At 40.5% G+C, this 17995-nt stretch overlaps 1 protein-coding gene and 1 long non-coding RNA gene across 5 annotated transcripts; both read left to right on the top strand.

Moving 5' to 3' along the window:
- Positions 1-213: 213 nt before the first annotated feature.
- si:cabz01007802.1 lies at positions 214-11155 on the top strand. Of its 4 annotated transcripts, none has more exons than XM_027022849.2 (15): positions 214-273; positions 1401-1457; positions 2579-2620; positions 2740-2811; positions 3282-3320; positions 3447-3518; positions 5479-5538; positions 5725-5769; positions 6163-6210; positions 6472-6519; positions 7445-7516; positions 7659-7698; positions 7781-7832; positions 7951-8365; positions 8806-11155. In XM_027022849.2, the coding sequence occupies exons 1-15, from the start codon at positions 253-255 to the stop codon at positions 9325-9327; spliced, it is 1605 nt and encodes a 534-aa protein (XP_026878650.2). In that variant the 5' UTR covers positions 214-252; the 3' UTR covers positions 9328-11155. The 4 variants fall into 4 exon arrangements, with proteins under 4 accessions (XP_026878650.2, XP_026878649.2, XP_026878648.2 ...); XM_027022848.2 differs by having other exon boundaries at positions 6472-6549; positions 7448-7516; XM_027022847.2 differs by having other exon boundaries at positions 6472-6549.
- A 2182-nt stretch (positions 11156-13337) lies between these two features.
- On the top strand, positions 13338-14247 carry LOC113585409. The gene is made up of 2 exons (XR_003411504.2): positions 13338-13431; positions 13801-14247. It is a non-coding gene; the product is annotated as an uncharacterized LOC113585409 (long non-coding RNA).
- The last annotated feature ends 3748 nt before the right edge of the window (positions 14248-17995 follow it).

Below are 17995 nucleotides of genomic sequence, written 5' to 3'. Positions count from 1 at the left end.
ATGCATTTATCTTCTTGGCCTTTGACTAATACTGAACTGTTACTCCCATCTGGATCACTGTACATAATCCGGTCAAACGTTCTTTATGGGCTACAGTTGCGCTATATCCTATAGTCCAGAGTTTAGAAGCAGAAGTGACGTAAACGGGTCCGATTTCTTTTTTTCACTCCCCCGGCGGCTGATTCGTTGCTTTTCCTTAACAGACTGAGGAGAAGCCTTAAACACAAACTTCCTCGGTTCCAACAAGACCGCATGTTTCTGTCATATTACTGGGTAGGTTTCGATGGTTTTGTTTTGGTCTACTTCAACTTGTAAAATGGCGTAATATATTACGATTGTAGGAAGATTTGGTATAACAGGATAAGACAAGAACTAACAGGTTCTAAAGCCGTCCTGTTAAATTCGTCCAAACAAAAATAACACAGAACCTAAGATATTTGCATAGTTTACACCATGGGAAAACAAATGGTTAAATATGTATAGTGAAGGAGTTAGGCTGTGTTCGTAACTCCGAAATGTCAGCTCACGAGTTAAGTAAAGGCTACTTTTGCGGAACTTTGCTTTCGAGCTCATTGATCTCCAAGAAGCAATAAACGTGAAATTTATTTTGTTTGTTTTTACAAGTCCACCTATGCGCAAGCAGGCTACGGTGGTGATTCACCTTGGTCACGGACATGTTTAGACCTCTAAACCCATCGTTAATTTATGTATGTTTGTGTTTCTAGTGTGTTACGTAATGACTGTTAGAGATAGCGAAACAATTATTTTGGCACATATGTAACACATCATCTTTTAACGTTTCAGCATTCAAATTATTTGTTTGGCTTCCTAGTGTTTGTATGCCATGGGCTACTACTGCAACTATTCTTGAGCATTAAAGAGTTGCTATTTTTCTATATGATTTATGAAGGGAAAGGAAAGAAGTTGAAACCAAGCACACCTTACTGAGAAGCAGAGGAGTATGCTATCATTCTTAGAGATTTACTCATTAGACCCCAGGAGTGTGAAAATTTATTGTAAACCTCCAGAGAAAATTGATTCCATTTGATGCATATTACTTGATTAGAGTGTACTTATAAACATTATTTAGGGATTGTGTGTGTGTGTCCATGATGGCTAGCCTGCTGTAGCTTGGGTAACACGTTTTAAAACAAAAAGGCACCACTGGTCGCGGCCAGGCCAATTGAACAGGTGTGGGTGTGGGTATGTGTGTGTGCAGGTGTGTGTGTGTGTATGTGTATGTGGGTGGGTGTGGGTATGTGTGTGTGTGTGTGTGTGTGAATGTGTGGGTGGGTGTGGGTATGTGTGTGTGTACGTGTGCATTAGGGATGCCTTATGCCCTCTCTCAAAGCATCACTGCATTGTTAATTTTTTATACTACTGTTTTGAATTATCCACAGATATCAGGGACAATGAGTATAATGCAAATGCTGAATCCATTCAAATTTTCCTCACAGGTAATTACATACACACATACATTGCCAATTTCTTATGTTCTAGACATAAGCTTTTTAATTATCATACTGCATCAGGGCTGGATACTATTGTTGTAAATTTGTGTGCATGCAGTGTGCATGTGCATGGAGTGTGTGTGTTCTGACTGAGCAGAACTGTGATTGCAACAGTAAACATAACATTGGTAGTTGACTGTTAATGGCAAGTGCAAAAACTCCAAACATGCAATATTACTTTCTGAATTTCAATTTTATTGAAATCTGTACCCTAGAAATGTATATTCATTTATATGTTACAGAGCCAGGCAGAGGTCTGCTCTATGGCTGAGCCTCAAGTTCTAGTCTCAGCTGTACTATGTGCTGTCCATAGCCAGAGGTTGCAAAGGAGGCAGTTTCCTACGTGACAACTAGGTTTGTCTTATGACTTACTCAAAGGCAGCCATTGAATCTGTGTGGCTGTATGACAATGGCGAGCAATTAGCATTTTCCGTTTGTATCACCCTCTGTGATGGGGTCAGCGTCAAAAGCGCAGTGTGACCACACGCTCTGAGTCAGAGAGTAGGTTCAGGCTCCAGAGGGGTATTTCTTTTACAGTACCCGGCAAGGGAAGATGGTAGGGAGTGTAAGGTGATGCTTAGTGTCCTGGGGCTTCGTAGCCTGGCTCATGGCTGCACCCTCATCCTGGGAAATGACAAGACTGGGAAACGGTGTGCATCAGAGGTTTGGGAAGGGTGTCCTTGCTGTCAGCATCTTCATCTTCCCGCTGTTGATAAGCTGTGTGCAGTGATCTGCTTTTTTATGTTCTGGGCATGTGCATGGCAACACTTGTTTGAGAGGCCTAGCACCCCCCCTTTACAAACCAGGAATGGGTGTTGCCAATGCTGGAGGGCTGTAACATGGTATGGGTTTTTTTTTTTGTTTTTCCTGTTCTGACTTGCATGATCTATCTCTGGTAATTTTAATGGCCTTGACGAGCTGAATTCATCATAGACCAAAAGCAGTTAAGCTGGTCAGTGCTGATCCCTGCCGTCTCATTTGCCATGAGTTGTAACTGCTTTTTTGGTAGTTCTCGGTAAAACGTTGTTTACAGTGAAATAGCATGTTTGTTTATGTTTTACTTGCAGGGAAAGAAAGAAGTGACTTCTGTCCAGCACACCTCATCAGATGTATGTGTGGGCAAATCTGTTTGCATATTTTCATTGTGAGAATTTATTAGAGGCAAGATTAGCCTACTGAATGTGTAGTATGCTGTAGACAATAGATGTGAAAACTCTCTCCCATTCAGACCTCTTTATCAATGAGTAAATCCTCTGGCACTGAGGAAAACGGAGAGGGTAGCACCAATGAGACTAGACAGGTGAGATTGCTCGCTTCACTTCCACTTTACTGACGTGAAGGTTATGTACAGTTTGATGTTCTTCGCACTTGAGACGTGAGATTATTTTAGCTTGTTACATTAGCTCCTCCAAGGAAGTGCGAAATGTGAATGTTAGTGAGAAGCATCTTATGGTCAGATCAGCTTCCATAAAGAACGAGGAGACATTGAACAAATACAGACATAGTAGCATGTCATATCAGTCCATATTACCTTTTTGGGGTGGCCTTTCTTTTGTAAAATGTGTTATTTCAGAGCCCTGGTGTGATAAGTGAATTTATTCAGATCATGAACCCATTTAAGTCATTCTCACAGGTAAACACCCCAAAATAATAAAAAAAACCCAAAACAAGCAGGTTTGTAAAATATTTAGTTATGTTAGTGTGTATGCATGGCACAAGTATGTTGTTAAGGAGCTGGTCAGCAAAGTTGAGAACCTGTTTTTTACCTAGGTTGTAAGAGAAGAACCACCTTTACACTGCATGGAGAAGGTTTGTATGTATAACACTGAACATATATGCTTGTTTGTATGTAACATCTACCATTCACTGGACAATATATAATGAATGTTATTGCATAGAATTTGCTTTTAATCCCTCTAATTTCTTTATCTCCAGAGCTCTGAATCAAGCAGTAAGTCTTCTCTCACTGGCAAAAGTGGAGAGGATGAACCTACTGAAAGTACACAGGTATGCAGTTTCAAGATTATATATCATAGTATGCAGGTACTATGAAATATAATCCAGGTTCCAACACACACATAAGACAACTTGGTGAGCTAGCAAGATATGGATTGATTCAGATCCATTTTTAGATCATTCAGATTTTTTTGCACAAAAGTGCTATATAAATAAATTTAGATATATACAGTTGTGCTCATAAGTTTGCTTTTGTGAATTTGTGATTTTTTAAATATTTTTTCAGAGAATAATGATAATACAACTTTTCTTTTATTCATGTTTAGTGGTTGGGTCAAGCCATTTATTATCAAACAATTGTTTCTGCCATTTTTTAAATCAAAATGACAACAGAAACTACCCAAATGACCTGGATCAAAAGTTTACATACCCTAGTCCTTAATACCATGTATTGCCTCCTTTAACATTGATGATAGCTTGATGTCTTTTGTGGTAGTTGCGGATGAGGCACTTTATTTTCCCTGATCAGATGGTAAAGCTGCCCATTCTTCTTGGCAAAATGCCTCCAGTTCCTCTAAATTCTTGGGCTGTCATGCATGAACTGCATGTTTGAAATCTCCCCAAAGTGGCTCAATGATATTGTGGTCAGGAGACTGAGATGGCCATTCCAGAACCTTCACTTTTTTTCTGCTGGAGCCAATGACAGGCCGACTTGGCCTTGTGTTTTGGATCATTGTCATGTTGGAACATCCAAATATGTCCGATGCGCAGCTTCGGGGCTGATGAGTGCAAATTTTCCTCCAGTATTTTCTGATAAAATGCTGCATTTATCTTGCCATCAATTTTAACAAAATTCCTGTGTAGCTCACACATCCCCAAAATATCAGCGATCCACCTCCATGTTTTACAGTAGGGATGCTGTACTTTTCATCATAGGCCTTGTTGACTCCTCTCCAAATGTAGCATTTATGGTTGTGGCGAAAAAGTTCAATTTTGGTCTCATCACTCCAAATAACTTCGTTCCAGAAATTTTGAGGCTTGTCTCTGTGCTGTTTGGCATATTGTAAGCTGGCTGCTTTGTGGCATTGTTATAGTAAGGTCTTTCTTCTGGTGACGACCATGCAGCCCATTTTTCTTCAAGTGCCTCCTTATTGTGCATCTTGAAACAGCCAGACCACTTTTTTTCAGAGAGTCCTGTATGTCAGATGATGTTATTTGTGGGTTTTTCTTTGCATCCCGAACAATTTTCCTGGCAGTTGTAGATTAAATTTTTGCTGGTCTACTTGACCTTGTCTTGGTTTCAACAGTATCCCTCATTTTCCACTTCTTAATTAGAGTTTGAACACTGCTGATTGGCATTCTCAATTCCTTGGATACCTTTTTATATCCTTTTCCTGTTTTATAAAGTTCAACTATCTTCTCCCGCAGATCCTTTGATAATTCTTTTGCTTTCCCCATGTCTCATGCAGGTGTCTGTCAGGAGCCCGGTAACTTACTGACTCTTTATACACACACACTGATTGACAAGCAACAGATCAAAGGCGAGGATGGTTACCTTTAGTAGCCATTTAAACCTTTGTGTGTCAATTTGTATGTATGTTATCATGCCAAAATGTCCAGGGTATGTAAACGTTTGATCAGGGTCATGTGGGTAGTTTCTGTTGTCATTATGATTTAAAAACCACTAAACATGAATAAAAGAAAAGTTGTTGTATTATCATTATTATTCTCTGAAAAAATCTAAAAAAAATCACAAATTCTTCCAGGGTTTGTATATATAAATACTATCTCCATGGTAAATGACAGAGTTTAGAGTAAACATAAATATAATGCCTTATTTGAATGCTGAATGTTGTTGATGCTCTAGTACCACTTAAATTGCATTGATGTCTGAGGGGAGTTTCAATGAGCATATAATGAAACAAATGTTTCTTTTATTTAATTCAATTTAATTTCTAATACATAAACATCATTTTATATTATAAATTCTGATTAATTTTAAATTTTGTAGAACCCTGGACTAGTTATGGGACTGATTCAGAAAGTAAACCCATTTAAGTCTTCTTCACAGGTACAGCACACACACACACACACACACACACACACACACACACACACACACACACGCACAGAGCTTAGTGACATCAGCACACTCTTCCTGTCAATCTGTTCTCAGTGCTCAGCAGTAAAATGGTTTATCTGTTTCAGCACCTGAGCCTCTTTTTCAGACTCGTTTCTTTCTCTGTTGTGTTTTTAGAGCCAGAGTGATGTTTCCACCAAAAACACAGATGAGAGCAAGCAGGTAATACGAGTTTAAGAAGTAGCCGAGTGTCACTTCGTTTTGATATATCCGTAGGTATGCTTGAACTTGCTATGCAGGGGCTTAACGCTTTGCTTAATTTTTGGCAAAACACTATTGTAAGTCGCTCTTTACAAGAGCAACTACTAAATGCTGCATGTGAATGCTCAGTTTGTGTGTGGGGGCAGTGGTAGTTCAGTGGTTAAGGTACTTGACTTGTAATCGGAAGGTTGTTGATTCAAGCGCCACCACTGCCAAGTTGCCACTTTTGGGCCTCTGAGCAATACCCTTAACTCTCAGTTGCTCAAGTTGTACTCAGACATAATTGTAAGTTGCTTTGAATAAAAGCGTCAGCTAAGTGCCGTAAATGTAAATGTGTATGTGTCTGTTTTTCAGAATCTTGCTGTGACACAGGAAGTTAATACACTTATTTCCAAAAATCAGGTAGGTATCAGTAAAATGTTATAGATTTTGTTAGGATAATCAGTCCTTATATTATAGTCATGCCATGATCACCATCCTTTAAATTGGTGCTCCCCTCTTCTATAGAGATATTTCTTGTTGGCTCTCAGTAGGGGGAGGTTAAAAAAATTCTAAAGATTAATAATCTTTGTCATTGTAGGGGTGTGATTCAGTGTTTACCATGTATGCTTCAACTCAGAAAACCATTTTGTCTCCTATTTTGTGTAATATTTTATTTTCTAGGAAGTTATGCTAGCATCCACTACCCTCACTGAACCTGGCTCTCCCAAGGTGCTTGGCTTTGAATGGGACCATTTCAAGGTTGCTTGATCTTAACCTATATGTTAGACTTATTCCATGGCAAACTACATGAGAGATTTTCACACTGCCTCTAGCAGAATGCAAGAAAATCCTAATGTATATCAAATGTTATATCACATCTATATTAAAGATGTTATTTGGGCTTGTATTTTAAAAATATACAAAAGTACTATGCAAAAGACTTCAGCAACGCAAAAAAATTATTATTTAAAAAATTTAAAACTGTTTATCTGGGCAGTGTTTCATGCAAAAGTAAAGTAGTAAAAGTAGTTCCATGTAATTATTGTTTTGAAATTGAAATGCTTCTTTTGACTTGGGCTGCTGTGAACTTTTCTCTGCTTTTCTGCTTTTTTCTGTTCAGGTGACACCACACAGTGGTGTCATTTACAAAATGTAAATGAAGCATAATATATATATATATATATATATATATATATATATATATATATATATATATATATATATATATATATATTATGCTTCATTTACATTTTCCTAAATGTCTCAAAATTCAGTTCTGATTTAAATATCCTTCCTCGAATGACAGATGATGCTTCTTGAAAGCTAAATGTATTTTTTGATATTTATAACTTGCAAACACTGCCCTCTGGTGGCTGGCTGTGAGGAATGTAAACTGTTTCAGTAGCTTGGAAACTATCATTTACTCTTCAGATGAATGTTAAATTAAATATTATGTGCTTCGGGTAGTTCACTGTGAAACTTGCCGTTGTCTTGGAATCCAATAATTCCAGTAATTAGTATGGCTAAAATCTGAAACATTTGTTGACATTTTCTGGGCTCCAATAGCATCACTGATATCAGTTACCACCTCGTTATGCCTCAGAGATCTGTAACAGGTCTTATGAGTCTTTACAAATGTATTGTTTCTTGGCAGAAGGACTCTGTTGAGATTCCTACTGTAGCAGAAGTGCCAATACCTGGTGATGGTAGCCCACTGCAGAGTGATGTATGTAACACTGATGTTATAATCATCCAATTATATTATAAAGTTACATAGGGGTTGTGTGAGGGAGATGGAGAATATGTTTTAATACATTTATGTGCAAGTGTTTGAAGTTATAGGGCTTTTTTATGTTTGCTCTTCACAGGATGAAGATAGTTTGTTGGAGTGGTGGGAAGCTGTGGAAGGTATGGTGGTGATTATTGCCTGTTTCATGGATGTGTGTTTAGTCACATCTGAATTTTCCTGCTTTTCCTACCCTTCCTACAGGATGGAGTGAATGGAATGAGTCAACAAACTTTGATGAAGAAGATGCAGAGCAGTAAAGAATTATAATTTTACTTTGAATTTGTCATTTTCATCTGTGTAACATTGCTGACATGTTGGAACATTGCTGCGATTCTTCACTGTCTCACTCTCTGTCTCTCTCTCACTCACAGAGCAATAGAAGCAGCTGCTGACCGTGTCTTCATGGCTGCCCGTTTGTTTCTTTATTTGTTTAATCAGCGGGAGGTGTTGTTGCATCAGCGTGTTCATGAACTACTAGCATTGGCTGATGCAGCGGACAGCTTCCATAAGAAAACGGTGACGGCCAGCATTGGGGGAGGGGTGGCCAGTGTAGCTGGCAGCATCACCACCATCACCGGCCTCGTGCTGGCCCCATTTACTCTCGGAACATCATTAATTGTAACTGCAGTGGGAGTGGGCATAGCCACGGCGGGGGGCTTAACGTCAGCCTCTGCGAACATTACGGACACGATGCACTCGAGGACTGACAGGGCAAAAGTGGAGCAGATTATCCTTAGCTACCAAGAGGAGATCAAAGACATTAAGGAATGTCTTCACTTTCTGCAGGTGAGAGAGAGACCTATGTTTAATATGGTGTGTTTTGGTTAAAAGCCCAATCAGGGACTGCTAAGATTAGGTGGAATTGCATACCAGCCTAAAGAAGTCCACGTTGCCTTTACACATGGACTGTAGAAGGGACACATATTAACATATTTGCCAGTTTCTCTTATTTTTAGAGTTTCAGTGTGTTCTCTTCATTACATGAAGGAATTTTAAATTTTACATTACTTTTAGAACTTTTAGAAGTTTCGTGCTTCTTTTTTGCTATTTCATGTCAACAATAATTTGTAAAATTTGTAAAAATTAGATTCTCTCAGAACAACTCAAGACTTCACACATGAATGTTTTTCTATAAACCATCTCTCATGATACCTTATTAGTATCTATCAGTACCTTCTCATTGCATTTCTTTGTGCTTTCTCTTTCTCTCTGTCTTACTACCTCAGGCAGGTATGGAGACTCTGGAGGAGTGGAACTTTGAGCAGTATGTGGATAGCATCTCCAAACGTGCCATGAACCGGAGCGTAAAGCACGTGATGAAGGAGGGTGGCCGGGCAGGAAAGGCACTCCTTGTGAATGCAGAGAGCCTCATCAGCACTGTGCAGGTGCTTGGTGCGGCCGGTGGAGCAGCCAAGGCTGCGCAGGCCATCACTGTCGCCAGCGGGGTGATGTCCGGCCTCTTCTTGGCTCTAGATGTCTTCTTCCTGGCCAAGGACTCGATGGAACTACGCAAGGGGGCCAAGACAGAGTTTGCTGTCAAAATCAGGGAGGTGTGCAGAGAGCTGAAGGATGGGCTTCATGAACTAAATAAGATCAAAGAGCAGCTGCAGAGGATCATGGACGATACTGAGGACGTTGAGGAGAAGGAGGAGGAGGATGAGGAGGAGGAAGAAGCAGAAGAAGAAGAGGAAGAGTCTGAGGAGACACAAAGAGAGATTCCTTTCACACAAAGCAGTATGCAAAGCTAAGATCTATATACAGGATTCATACATATGAATATCTTCCATGGTCATGCTGTGGTATACTTTGAGTTGGAAAAGACTTGATTCAGAGGCAAAGGCTTTATATAATTTTAGCTTTATTTTTACTAAATGTAATGTCCTATAATGTGTGTTTGAAAGAGTATAGGGGAGTCTATGTGGGGCTATGTTCCTGATAGCCATGCAGCACTCCAGTTTATATCTGTATTATGAACATGTTAAACTGTTGTACTGGAAATGCCATTAGTCTGCTGTATTTCAACCCAAAGCACTTTAAATGATTTTAAATGTTACTTTCCTTTCACTTTTATGATTAAGGGTGTTCATATGTGAAATGTTAAAATGCTGTACCAAGATTTTATAAAACGTGGTAATGGAAGAGAGATTGACAAGGCATACATGTTTATGGCTTTGAGCTGCTTATTCTCTTTCAATTGACTCTGGAGTCCTTACCCTATGGAGATACTTGAATTCTAAACTAGTCATTATAAGCTTATTGCCAAAAAAATCTAGCAGACCTTTCTTTGTTAATCGGGTCTTTGTCATAATTCATTATTTTTAAACTTGGGGTAGAGGAAGGCTCCTGTCCACTCCATCAACTTCTTCCTCTTCACTATAGTCACTAGCTTGGGGGAAAAAAAACAAAACATGAAAGCCATAAACATGCACACCCTGCTAGTCTCTGGAAGGACTGAAGTACTGCACAGAGGCACTAATTATGGAAGCACAAGGTCAAACACTAAGCACTAGATAGACTGAAGAAGTGGTGTATCACACCAGAGAAGACCCAAGATGCAGACTGTACAAAGGAGCCTCTGAGACAATCCAGCATCTACTAGCATGACAAGTTGCTTACATTGAAAGTATACTCTGAGAGACATAACCAAGAGGCAGGGATCATATAAAGGAATATATACAAGGCATATTAACTGGATAACCCCAAGTACAAATGGGACAAACCACAGAAAGTGGTGGAGAACAAGAAGACCAATATCCTGTGGGACCTCCAGATTCAGACACATAAACAAGTAGTGGCAAACCAACCGTATGTAATGATAGTAGATGCAGAAAACAGCAGTAGTAATAGATGTGGCAGTCTCAACTGATGGAAATATCAAAAGGAAGGAATATGAGAAATTGGAAAAATACCAGGGACTGAAAGAAGAAATTGTGGGAATTTGAAAGGTTAACACCAAGGTTGTCCCAGTAGTGAAAGGGACACTTGGGACTGTGGCATTTAAAATGGAGGAGTGCCTCCATCCACTCGGTTAATTATTCTTTATTTTGGCCACCCTATACTATAATTACACAGTATACCTTGTGCTTGTGCGTGTGTGTGTTATTAGTTGCTACCTTTACTTGAGGTCATTCACTCTGTCAATCGATCTTCTGTAGTAGACAAGGACTGGTAAATATTCCTATTCAACTGGTTCAATTTAACTACCAATGGGAATGTAAGACTGTATTAATAATATCACAAGTCACAATCTGTAACCCATTCTGATTGGTTGATGATTTTTAATGGTACTGTTGCACCAAAATTCCAGGAGCAAGGAGAAGGAAATCCAAACATATGAAATGTTTGGTACAGTTGCAAGATAAATTGTATGTGCTCACTTTTGTATGAGCTCACTGCTCACAGTCTTGGGTAATTAACAGTAAGTGGACTCAACCACTCAGTAAGCCAAGGCATGGGAAAAGTGACTCCGATTTTTAAAAATATGAGTAGTAAGCTCAGGTGATAATTGATCATTTTCATTTGTGGAATTCTATATTTAAATAATTATCACTATTAAAAATCAGTTTTGGGACTCCACATCTGAGTATCATGGATGCTTAATTTATGTCCTATGTGTGACCTGATGACAGTGTAACTACAATCTTCTAATGACTAGATGTAATTATACTAGAAATTCATCTTTGAATTTGCCTAGTTATGCAAATGTATATTATAGCATCATATTTTTGGACCTCTGCAAAAACACAGTACTAACACCACCAGTTTAATCATTGTAAACATTTAAAATGTCATTTACATTAGAGCAATATGTGATGACAACCCTAATCACACTGTCATCAACTGCACTTCGCATGGAGGACTGAGATTTTGCATCAGATCTTCCAAGTTCAATTCAGTGTCTGCTTTTGACTCTTACCCCATGCCTAATGGCATTCAGAGTTCAATCTGGCATGTATTAATTCAATGTAATGCTTTTGGAGCCTCAGAAACATTTCACCGTCTCACGGGTCAAGTTCTGAGAGGAGCAGAGGGATACACCACTGTCTACAATGTCAATGTGTTGTTGTACAGAAGTTCATGGGAGGTGCACCTTCAACACCTTCACATGGCAGGACTGGTGGTCAATGCCAAGAAATGCCACCTAGCATGGACTAAAGTATCCTGTCTAGGTTACGTTCTCAGAGGAGGTAGCATTCAGCCACAGATAGGCAAGGTCAAGGCCAACACAAACTGTAACCAAAAGAAAAGTTCAAGGCCACCACCTATGACCAAAAGAAAAGTTCAATAATTTCTTGGCCTGGTAGGAGGTTTATTCCGAACTTCTCCAGCCAAGCCGCAGTTTTGACAGACTTTACCCACAACGACAGCCTCAAAAGGTCTTATGGGTGTAACGCGGGAGGGGTAATGTGCAAACACACTTTCGAAGTGTCGACGTGCTGGATGGTATGTGAAGCGGAAGTAATGAGTGATGCCATAATAAACGTGACTAAGAATATAATTAATAATACATTTAATAACAAACGTGCAAAGCAAAACAAAGGACAGACAGAACAAACAGGCTAACAAGGTGAGCAAGGGAACCGGGAAAAATGGGCGTACACTTAGAACACTTAGACTAACGGAGAACAACAATAATAAATATAACGATAAGCATAAAGACTTAGACAAACGGGAATAACACAGAACCGGGCTACGTAAGATGAACAAACAATATTGACGAAGATACAGGTAACAGAACTAAACAAGGAAAGCAACATGCAGCAAGGGTAACTAAACACAGAACAAACGAGCTCTAACTATAAACACAATAATCGATAACTGACCAGAAACCATGAAAGACACTCTATGACAAAGACAATGAGCGACAAACAGGCTATGTAGGGACGGGGTTTTTATTACAGTACAATCAGGCACAAACTCGCAACAGCTGGAGTGAAAGTGGAATAGACAGTGAACCATGGAGACGGAATAAAACCCGGAAGTGAATTTGGTTGTCATGACAACGGGGAATGCTCAGCTCTGCGGACGTGACAGTGGGTGCAAGAATGTGAGGCAGTATTCAAGGAACTCAAAACCCGTTTGTGTGGAAGTACATACGCTTTAACATCTTCCCCTGAGAAATTAAGTATTCAGTAATAGAAAAGGATGTGCTTGCAATAAAGTGGGCTCTGGACACATTGATATACTACCTTATAGGTAACACGTACACTTTGGAGACCCTGCAATGGCTTCAGGGGATGAAAAACAGCAATACTAGGATTCTGAGCTTAAGGAGAGGGGTTTGTGATGACACCCCTGATTACAACATTAAAACATTGTGATTAAAAAAAATGTAATAGAAAAGAATATATGTTTATATTCCGTGTACATTACATGGTAGCATTGGTCCAGCCCATAGATAGTCGTCAGGAGATGTCAGGATATAAGCAGTCATGAGTCATGAGACAGCTTAGTTCAACTCGGTTGCGCAGCCGGCTCTGTACAGGCAGTTTCGTTCCTTGCTTTATTTTTTGCGTGTATTAAATGCAGGAGCGCACCAGAGAGGAAGAGCAGTGGTGCCTGCTTGGGTTCTACCTGTGCCTCAAAGGCTTTTAATGGACAGACTGAGAATGATTTACAGCCATTTGTGTAAAGACGTACAAAGTCTGGTTCAGGACCTGGGCTGAACTGAGCCTCATTTGTTTTGTGTCTATAGATTTAGTGTAATGGTACGTTCCCCTTCCCTCTTACCACATGGTATAGCCAGCCATGCGCAGTAGGAAATATCTGTTGAATGTTCTCTTTGTGACTGCTCCCTTGTTTGTTACCACACTCCCTTGTTATCACACACCTGCACCTTGTTGTTCATATCGGTATGTTGTCAATCATTGTTTATGTTCATGTAGATGTTACTTAGTGAATTTGTGCATGCACCGAGAGGAAGTATGCTGCTCAGACGCTAGAGGATATTCCTCTAGCTACGGCTAATCCCAAGATACTGCCTGGATCCCTGAATGTTGGGGAGAGGACTTCGACCAGAGCTCGCAGCCACACCGGAAGCGGAGGAGGAGGACAGAGCCTGCTCCAGCCAAGGAGGGGAACCCCCTGGAATTTCTTGTGGGGGCCTAGTGCTACCCATGGGGAGCAGACTGGCTCCTCTGGGACCACTATGTGGGTGGTCTAGCAGGCCCGGCTGGGTCTCCGTCTCTTCTCACTCTCCGTCTCTTCTCACTCTCTTCCAGGTGTGGGTTTTGAGTATGTGGCCAGTCCACCCAAAGTCCAGGAAGAGGACTGCCTCAAGGGCTTCACCTCCATGATGGGCGCTACCTGGGCAGCGTGTGGGCTGAAGTCTGTCCTGGCATGTCTGGACCCAGGGCAGACGTGCCCCTCTGTGTGTCCTGCAGGGCTAGGGACACGCGTCCAGTGCCTGCCCTTCCAGAAGGCACGTTTGTTTCTGGGCCTACTGTGATTGTCCATGGCCCCACTTCATCATTGTTTGTACCCACTGTCTATGTGGGTGTGTCACATTGTCTGTCTAGACTGGGTTCTGCCAGGAACCGCGCCCTTGTGGGGCGGGGTGGGGGTGGGGGTTCCTGTAACGGTACACTTCCTTTCCCACTTATCATGCCATGTGCAGTGGATGATGTGTTGAATGTTCTCTTTGTTTAATAAACGTCTCTCTGCGTCGAGAGATGTCTGTGTCCTGCTCCTTGCCCCGAGGCACTCAGGCTACCACATTTAGTTTGAATTTCTTTTTTGTTCTTTTGCCACATTTAATGCTTTTCTGTCATGGGAGTACATTAGGACTCTGCCGATTTGAATTTAAAATAAAAACAGACATATTGGGACACATATAGGAGCTTTTATGATGTACGATTTTAAATCCATTGGCATTAACATGGAGTTGGTCCTCCAAGTGCAGCTACAATCAGTTCCACTCTTCTGGGATGGCTTTTTACAAGATTTTGTAGTGTATCTGTGGAAATATTTGCCCATTCCTCCAGAAGAGCATTGTTTTAATCACTCCACACAACACATTTCCACTGCTGCAAAAACCGGTGGCGGCATGCTTTACACCACTTGGCATTGTGCCTGGAGATATACAATCGTGACCAAAAGTTTTGAGACTGACAAATTTTGGTTTTCACAAAGGTTACTGTCTCACTTTTTTTTTTAGATCCATTTGTCAGATGTCTATATGGTATAGTGAAGTACAATTATAAGCCCTGCATAAGTTTTTAAACTTTTATATTGACAAATGCATCCAGTTTGAACAAAGATTTAATATTTACAGTGTTGACCCTTCTTTTATCATGGATATCAGCTTCTGGGCAAAATCTTGACTAATGACAACCCATTCTTGCCTACTCAGTGCTTGGTGTTGATTACACTTTCTGTGTTTTTGTTTGTCCATCCTCTTTTTGAGGATTGACTACAAGTTCTCAGTGGGAATGAGATCTGGGGTTGCCTGGCCATGGAGCCAAAATTTCACCGTTTTGTTCATCGAGCCACTTGATTATCAATTCTGCCTTGTGACATGGTGCTCTGTCATGCTGGGAAAAAAAAGCATTGTTCATCACCAAATTGTTCCTGGATCATTAGGAGAATTTGCTCCTGGAGGATTCCTTATTCGTGGTGATTTTAGGCAAAATTCTGAGCAAACCAACTCCATTGAATGAGAAGAAACCCCACACGTGAATGGTCTCAGGATGCCTCACTGTTGGCATGACACAGGACACAGGAGCGCTACTGTTGGCATGGTAGCGCTCACCTTTTCTTCTCCAGACAATCATTTGTCAAGATGTCCCAAATAATCTGAAGGGGGCTTTATCAGGGAAAATAACTTTACCACAGTCCTCTGCAGTCCAATCCCTATACTTCCTGAAGAATGTCAGTCTGTCCTTGCTGTTTTTCTTGGAGAGAAGTGGCTTCTTTGCTGCCCTTCTTGACACCAAGCCATCCTCCAAAAGCCTTCGCCTAATTGTGCATGCAGATGCACTGACTTGTTTTCTGCCATTCCTGAGCAAGCTCTGCACTGGTGGTGACCTGATTCCATTGCTGTATCCTCTTTAGGAGATGGTCCTGGCATTTTCTGGAATTTCAACGCAATTAAACCTCTCTCCTTGAAGTTCTTGATGATTTGATAAATGTTTGATTTAGGTGCTCTCTTACAAGCAGCAATGGCCTTGCCTATAAAGCCCTTTTGATGCAGTGCAATGATGACTGCATGTAGGTAACCATGCTTAACAAAAGGATATTTTACCCACCACCACCCTTTTAAAGCAACCACTCTGCTCTTCTAATCAGCATGACAGAGTGATATCAGCTGCCTTGTCCTTGTTAACACTTTCTCCTGAGCTAACAAGAAGATCACTCAAATGATGTTAGCAGGCCATTTTGTGGCAGAACTGAAATGTAGTCATTTTTGTGGTTAAGTTACTTTTCATGGCAAGGAATGACTTTGCAATGAATTGCAGTTCATCTGATCACTCTTCACAATCTAGAGTTAATGCAAATTGTCACCATAAAAACTGAAGCTGCAACCTTTTTGAAAACCAAAATTTGTGCTAGTCTCAAAACTTTTGGCCATGACTCTAAGGCTTGCATGTAGCAGCTTGACTATGGAAAAACATGCAATGAAGCTCCTACCGCACAGTTTTTGTGCAGATGTTAATGCGAGAGAAAGTTTGGAATTAAACATAATCACTTTTCAATAACATCACTCAGAACTGATTGTGGAATATCTAGGAGGGAAAAATTTCACAAGCTCACTTGTTACAATGGTGACAACCTATTACAGTACCATGCTTGAATTCAGTGAGCTTTTTAGAATTACCCATTCTTTTGCAAATGTTTGCAAATGCAGACTGCATGACTAGATACTTAATTTTATGCACCTGTAGCAATGGGACCCGATTTCAGTGATTAAGACTTGTGTCCCAATCCTTTTGTCCATATAATGTACCCATTCAAAATTTCCCAGACTGGGCTCAGCACTTGGCTTTGGAAGACATGACAATCATTCAGCTGTGTGGTTTTTGCATTCCTGGTTTGTACTGGATGTCATAAATGAATGGCTTAGACCTGACTCATCATCTAGCTATGCTGTCACGTTCTTTTGAAAGCACTGGTGTAGTCAGGGGGCCGTGATCTGTACCCTGTGTAAAGTGTGTAACCCATAGGTAATTGCTCCATCTCTCTGTTGCCCACACATGCCAGTACCTCTTTTTCCTATGCTGAATATTTCCTCTGCTTGGGCTAGTGTGAATTCCACTGTGTTAAGGACAGCTTATATTCTCAGAGGTGTTTATAGTAGGCATTTCTCTTGAGCTTTTGATGTCTAGACAAGTGAAGTAGAGCCATGAATCTGGCTACACAACAGCTCCATAGCTACATAATTTGGTATGAATTTTATATATCAGAATGTGAGGCCCCAAAATGAATGAAGGCTCACCATGTCAGAGGTGATGGAGCATCTAACACAGCAGCCAAATGGGAGGCATTAGGTTGAAGCCTTGTTATTAACACAATATGTTCAAGAAAGAACAATACCATTCAGGCAACACTAGGTGGTATAGCGTGGATAACAGACATCACCTGCTGGAAGTAAATAGATGCTGACACCAGTCCATACAGTGTCCATTTAAAATAAAAAGTCTGTTATGTTTGATGAATACTGTGAGATTGCAGTTGTGCTCAGGCAACAGAACTTGGTAAGAATGGTATGCCTCCTGAAGGGCTAATGTGGAGAAAACTGTTACTTTCATAAATCTGAAAGCATTTCCTCACTATGTGACAGAGGAAAACTGTCCACTACCACTAGCAGCACTGCCTTTCCTAGGCGGACTGTGGTTTAATTCCCTTTCTGGGCAAGTGCTCTATGCTAAGCCTTAAGGGTTTTTTTGTGGAAGGACTTCTAACACTATGCTTCTGTATCTCTGTAATGTAATTGTAAGTTGCTTAGGAAAAGAGTGTCTTCCAAATGTAAATGTTCTATGTCTGTCCACTGTTATCACTTACCTGTGCCTCATGCTCAATACAGTCACTTCAGGTACAATATCCTATTCATGCCGTTTAACTCAATGATACACACTGGGAAAATTACTTCCTACATGTTTGACAGAGCATTCAGGAAATGTACCAGCATGCTGGCCAGAGTTCTATCTAGATAAGGTAAGTCAAGAGTCACATCTAGGTATGGTAAGTCCTTGTAGCCACAATGTACACCTCCTGCTCCTCACCTGTGCCAGTTTCCCATCCTATTCAGCTGCATAACATGGTCTGCATTATCTGCTGCTCTTGCTATCACGTTAGCTTCCACCACAGTGGTTTCAATTTCAGGTATCATCACAGTCTTCTTGAGGTTGAACTAAATTCTTATAATATACACTATATGTGTACCTAGGGAATTGAAACCATGACCTTTATGTCACTAGT

Source organism: Electrophorus electricus, chromosome 9 (genome assembly GCF_013358815.1).
Source record: "Electrophorus electricus isolate fEleEle1 chromosome 9, fEleEle1.pri, whole genome shotgun sequence".
Lineage (NCBI taxonomy): Eukaryota > Metazoa > Chordata > Actinopteri > Gymnotiformes > Gymnotidae > Electrophorus > Electrophorus electricus.
This window is presented reverse-complemented; position numbering and strand designations above follow the sequence as displayed.

Coding starts and splice junctions, on each gene's coding strand:
- si:cabz01007802.1 (XM_027022847.2), top strand. CDS start 253: ATGTTTCTGTCATATTACTGG. Junction 3,519..5,478: donor AACCTACTGAAAGTACACAG/GTATGCAGTTTC, acceptor TAAATTTTGTAG/AACCCTGGACTAGTTATGGG. Junction 8,366..8,805: donor AATGTCTTCACTTTCTGCAG/GTGAGAGAGAGA, acceptor TTACTACCTCAG/GCAGGTATGGAGACTCTGGA.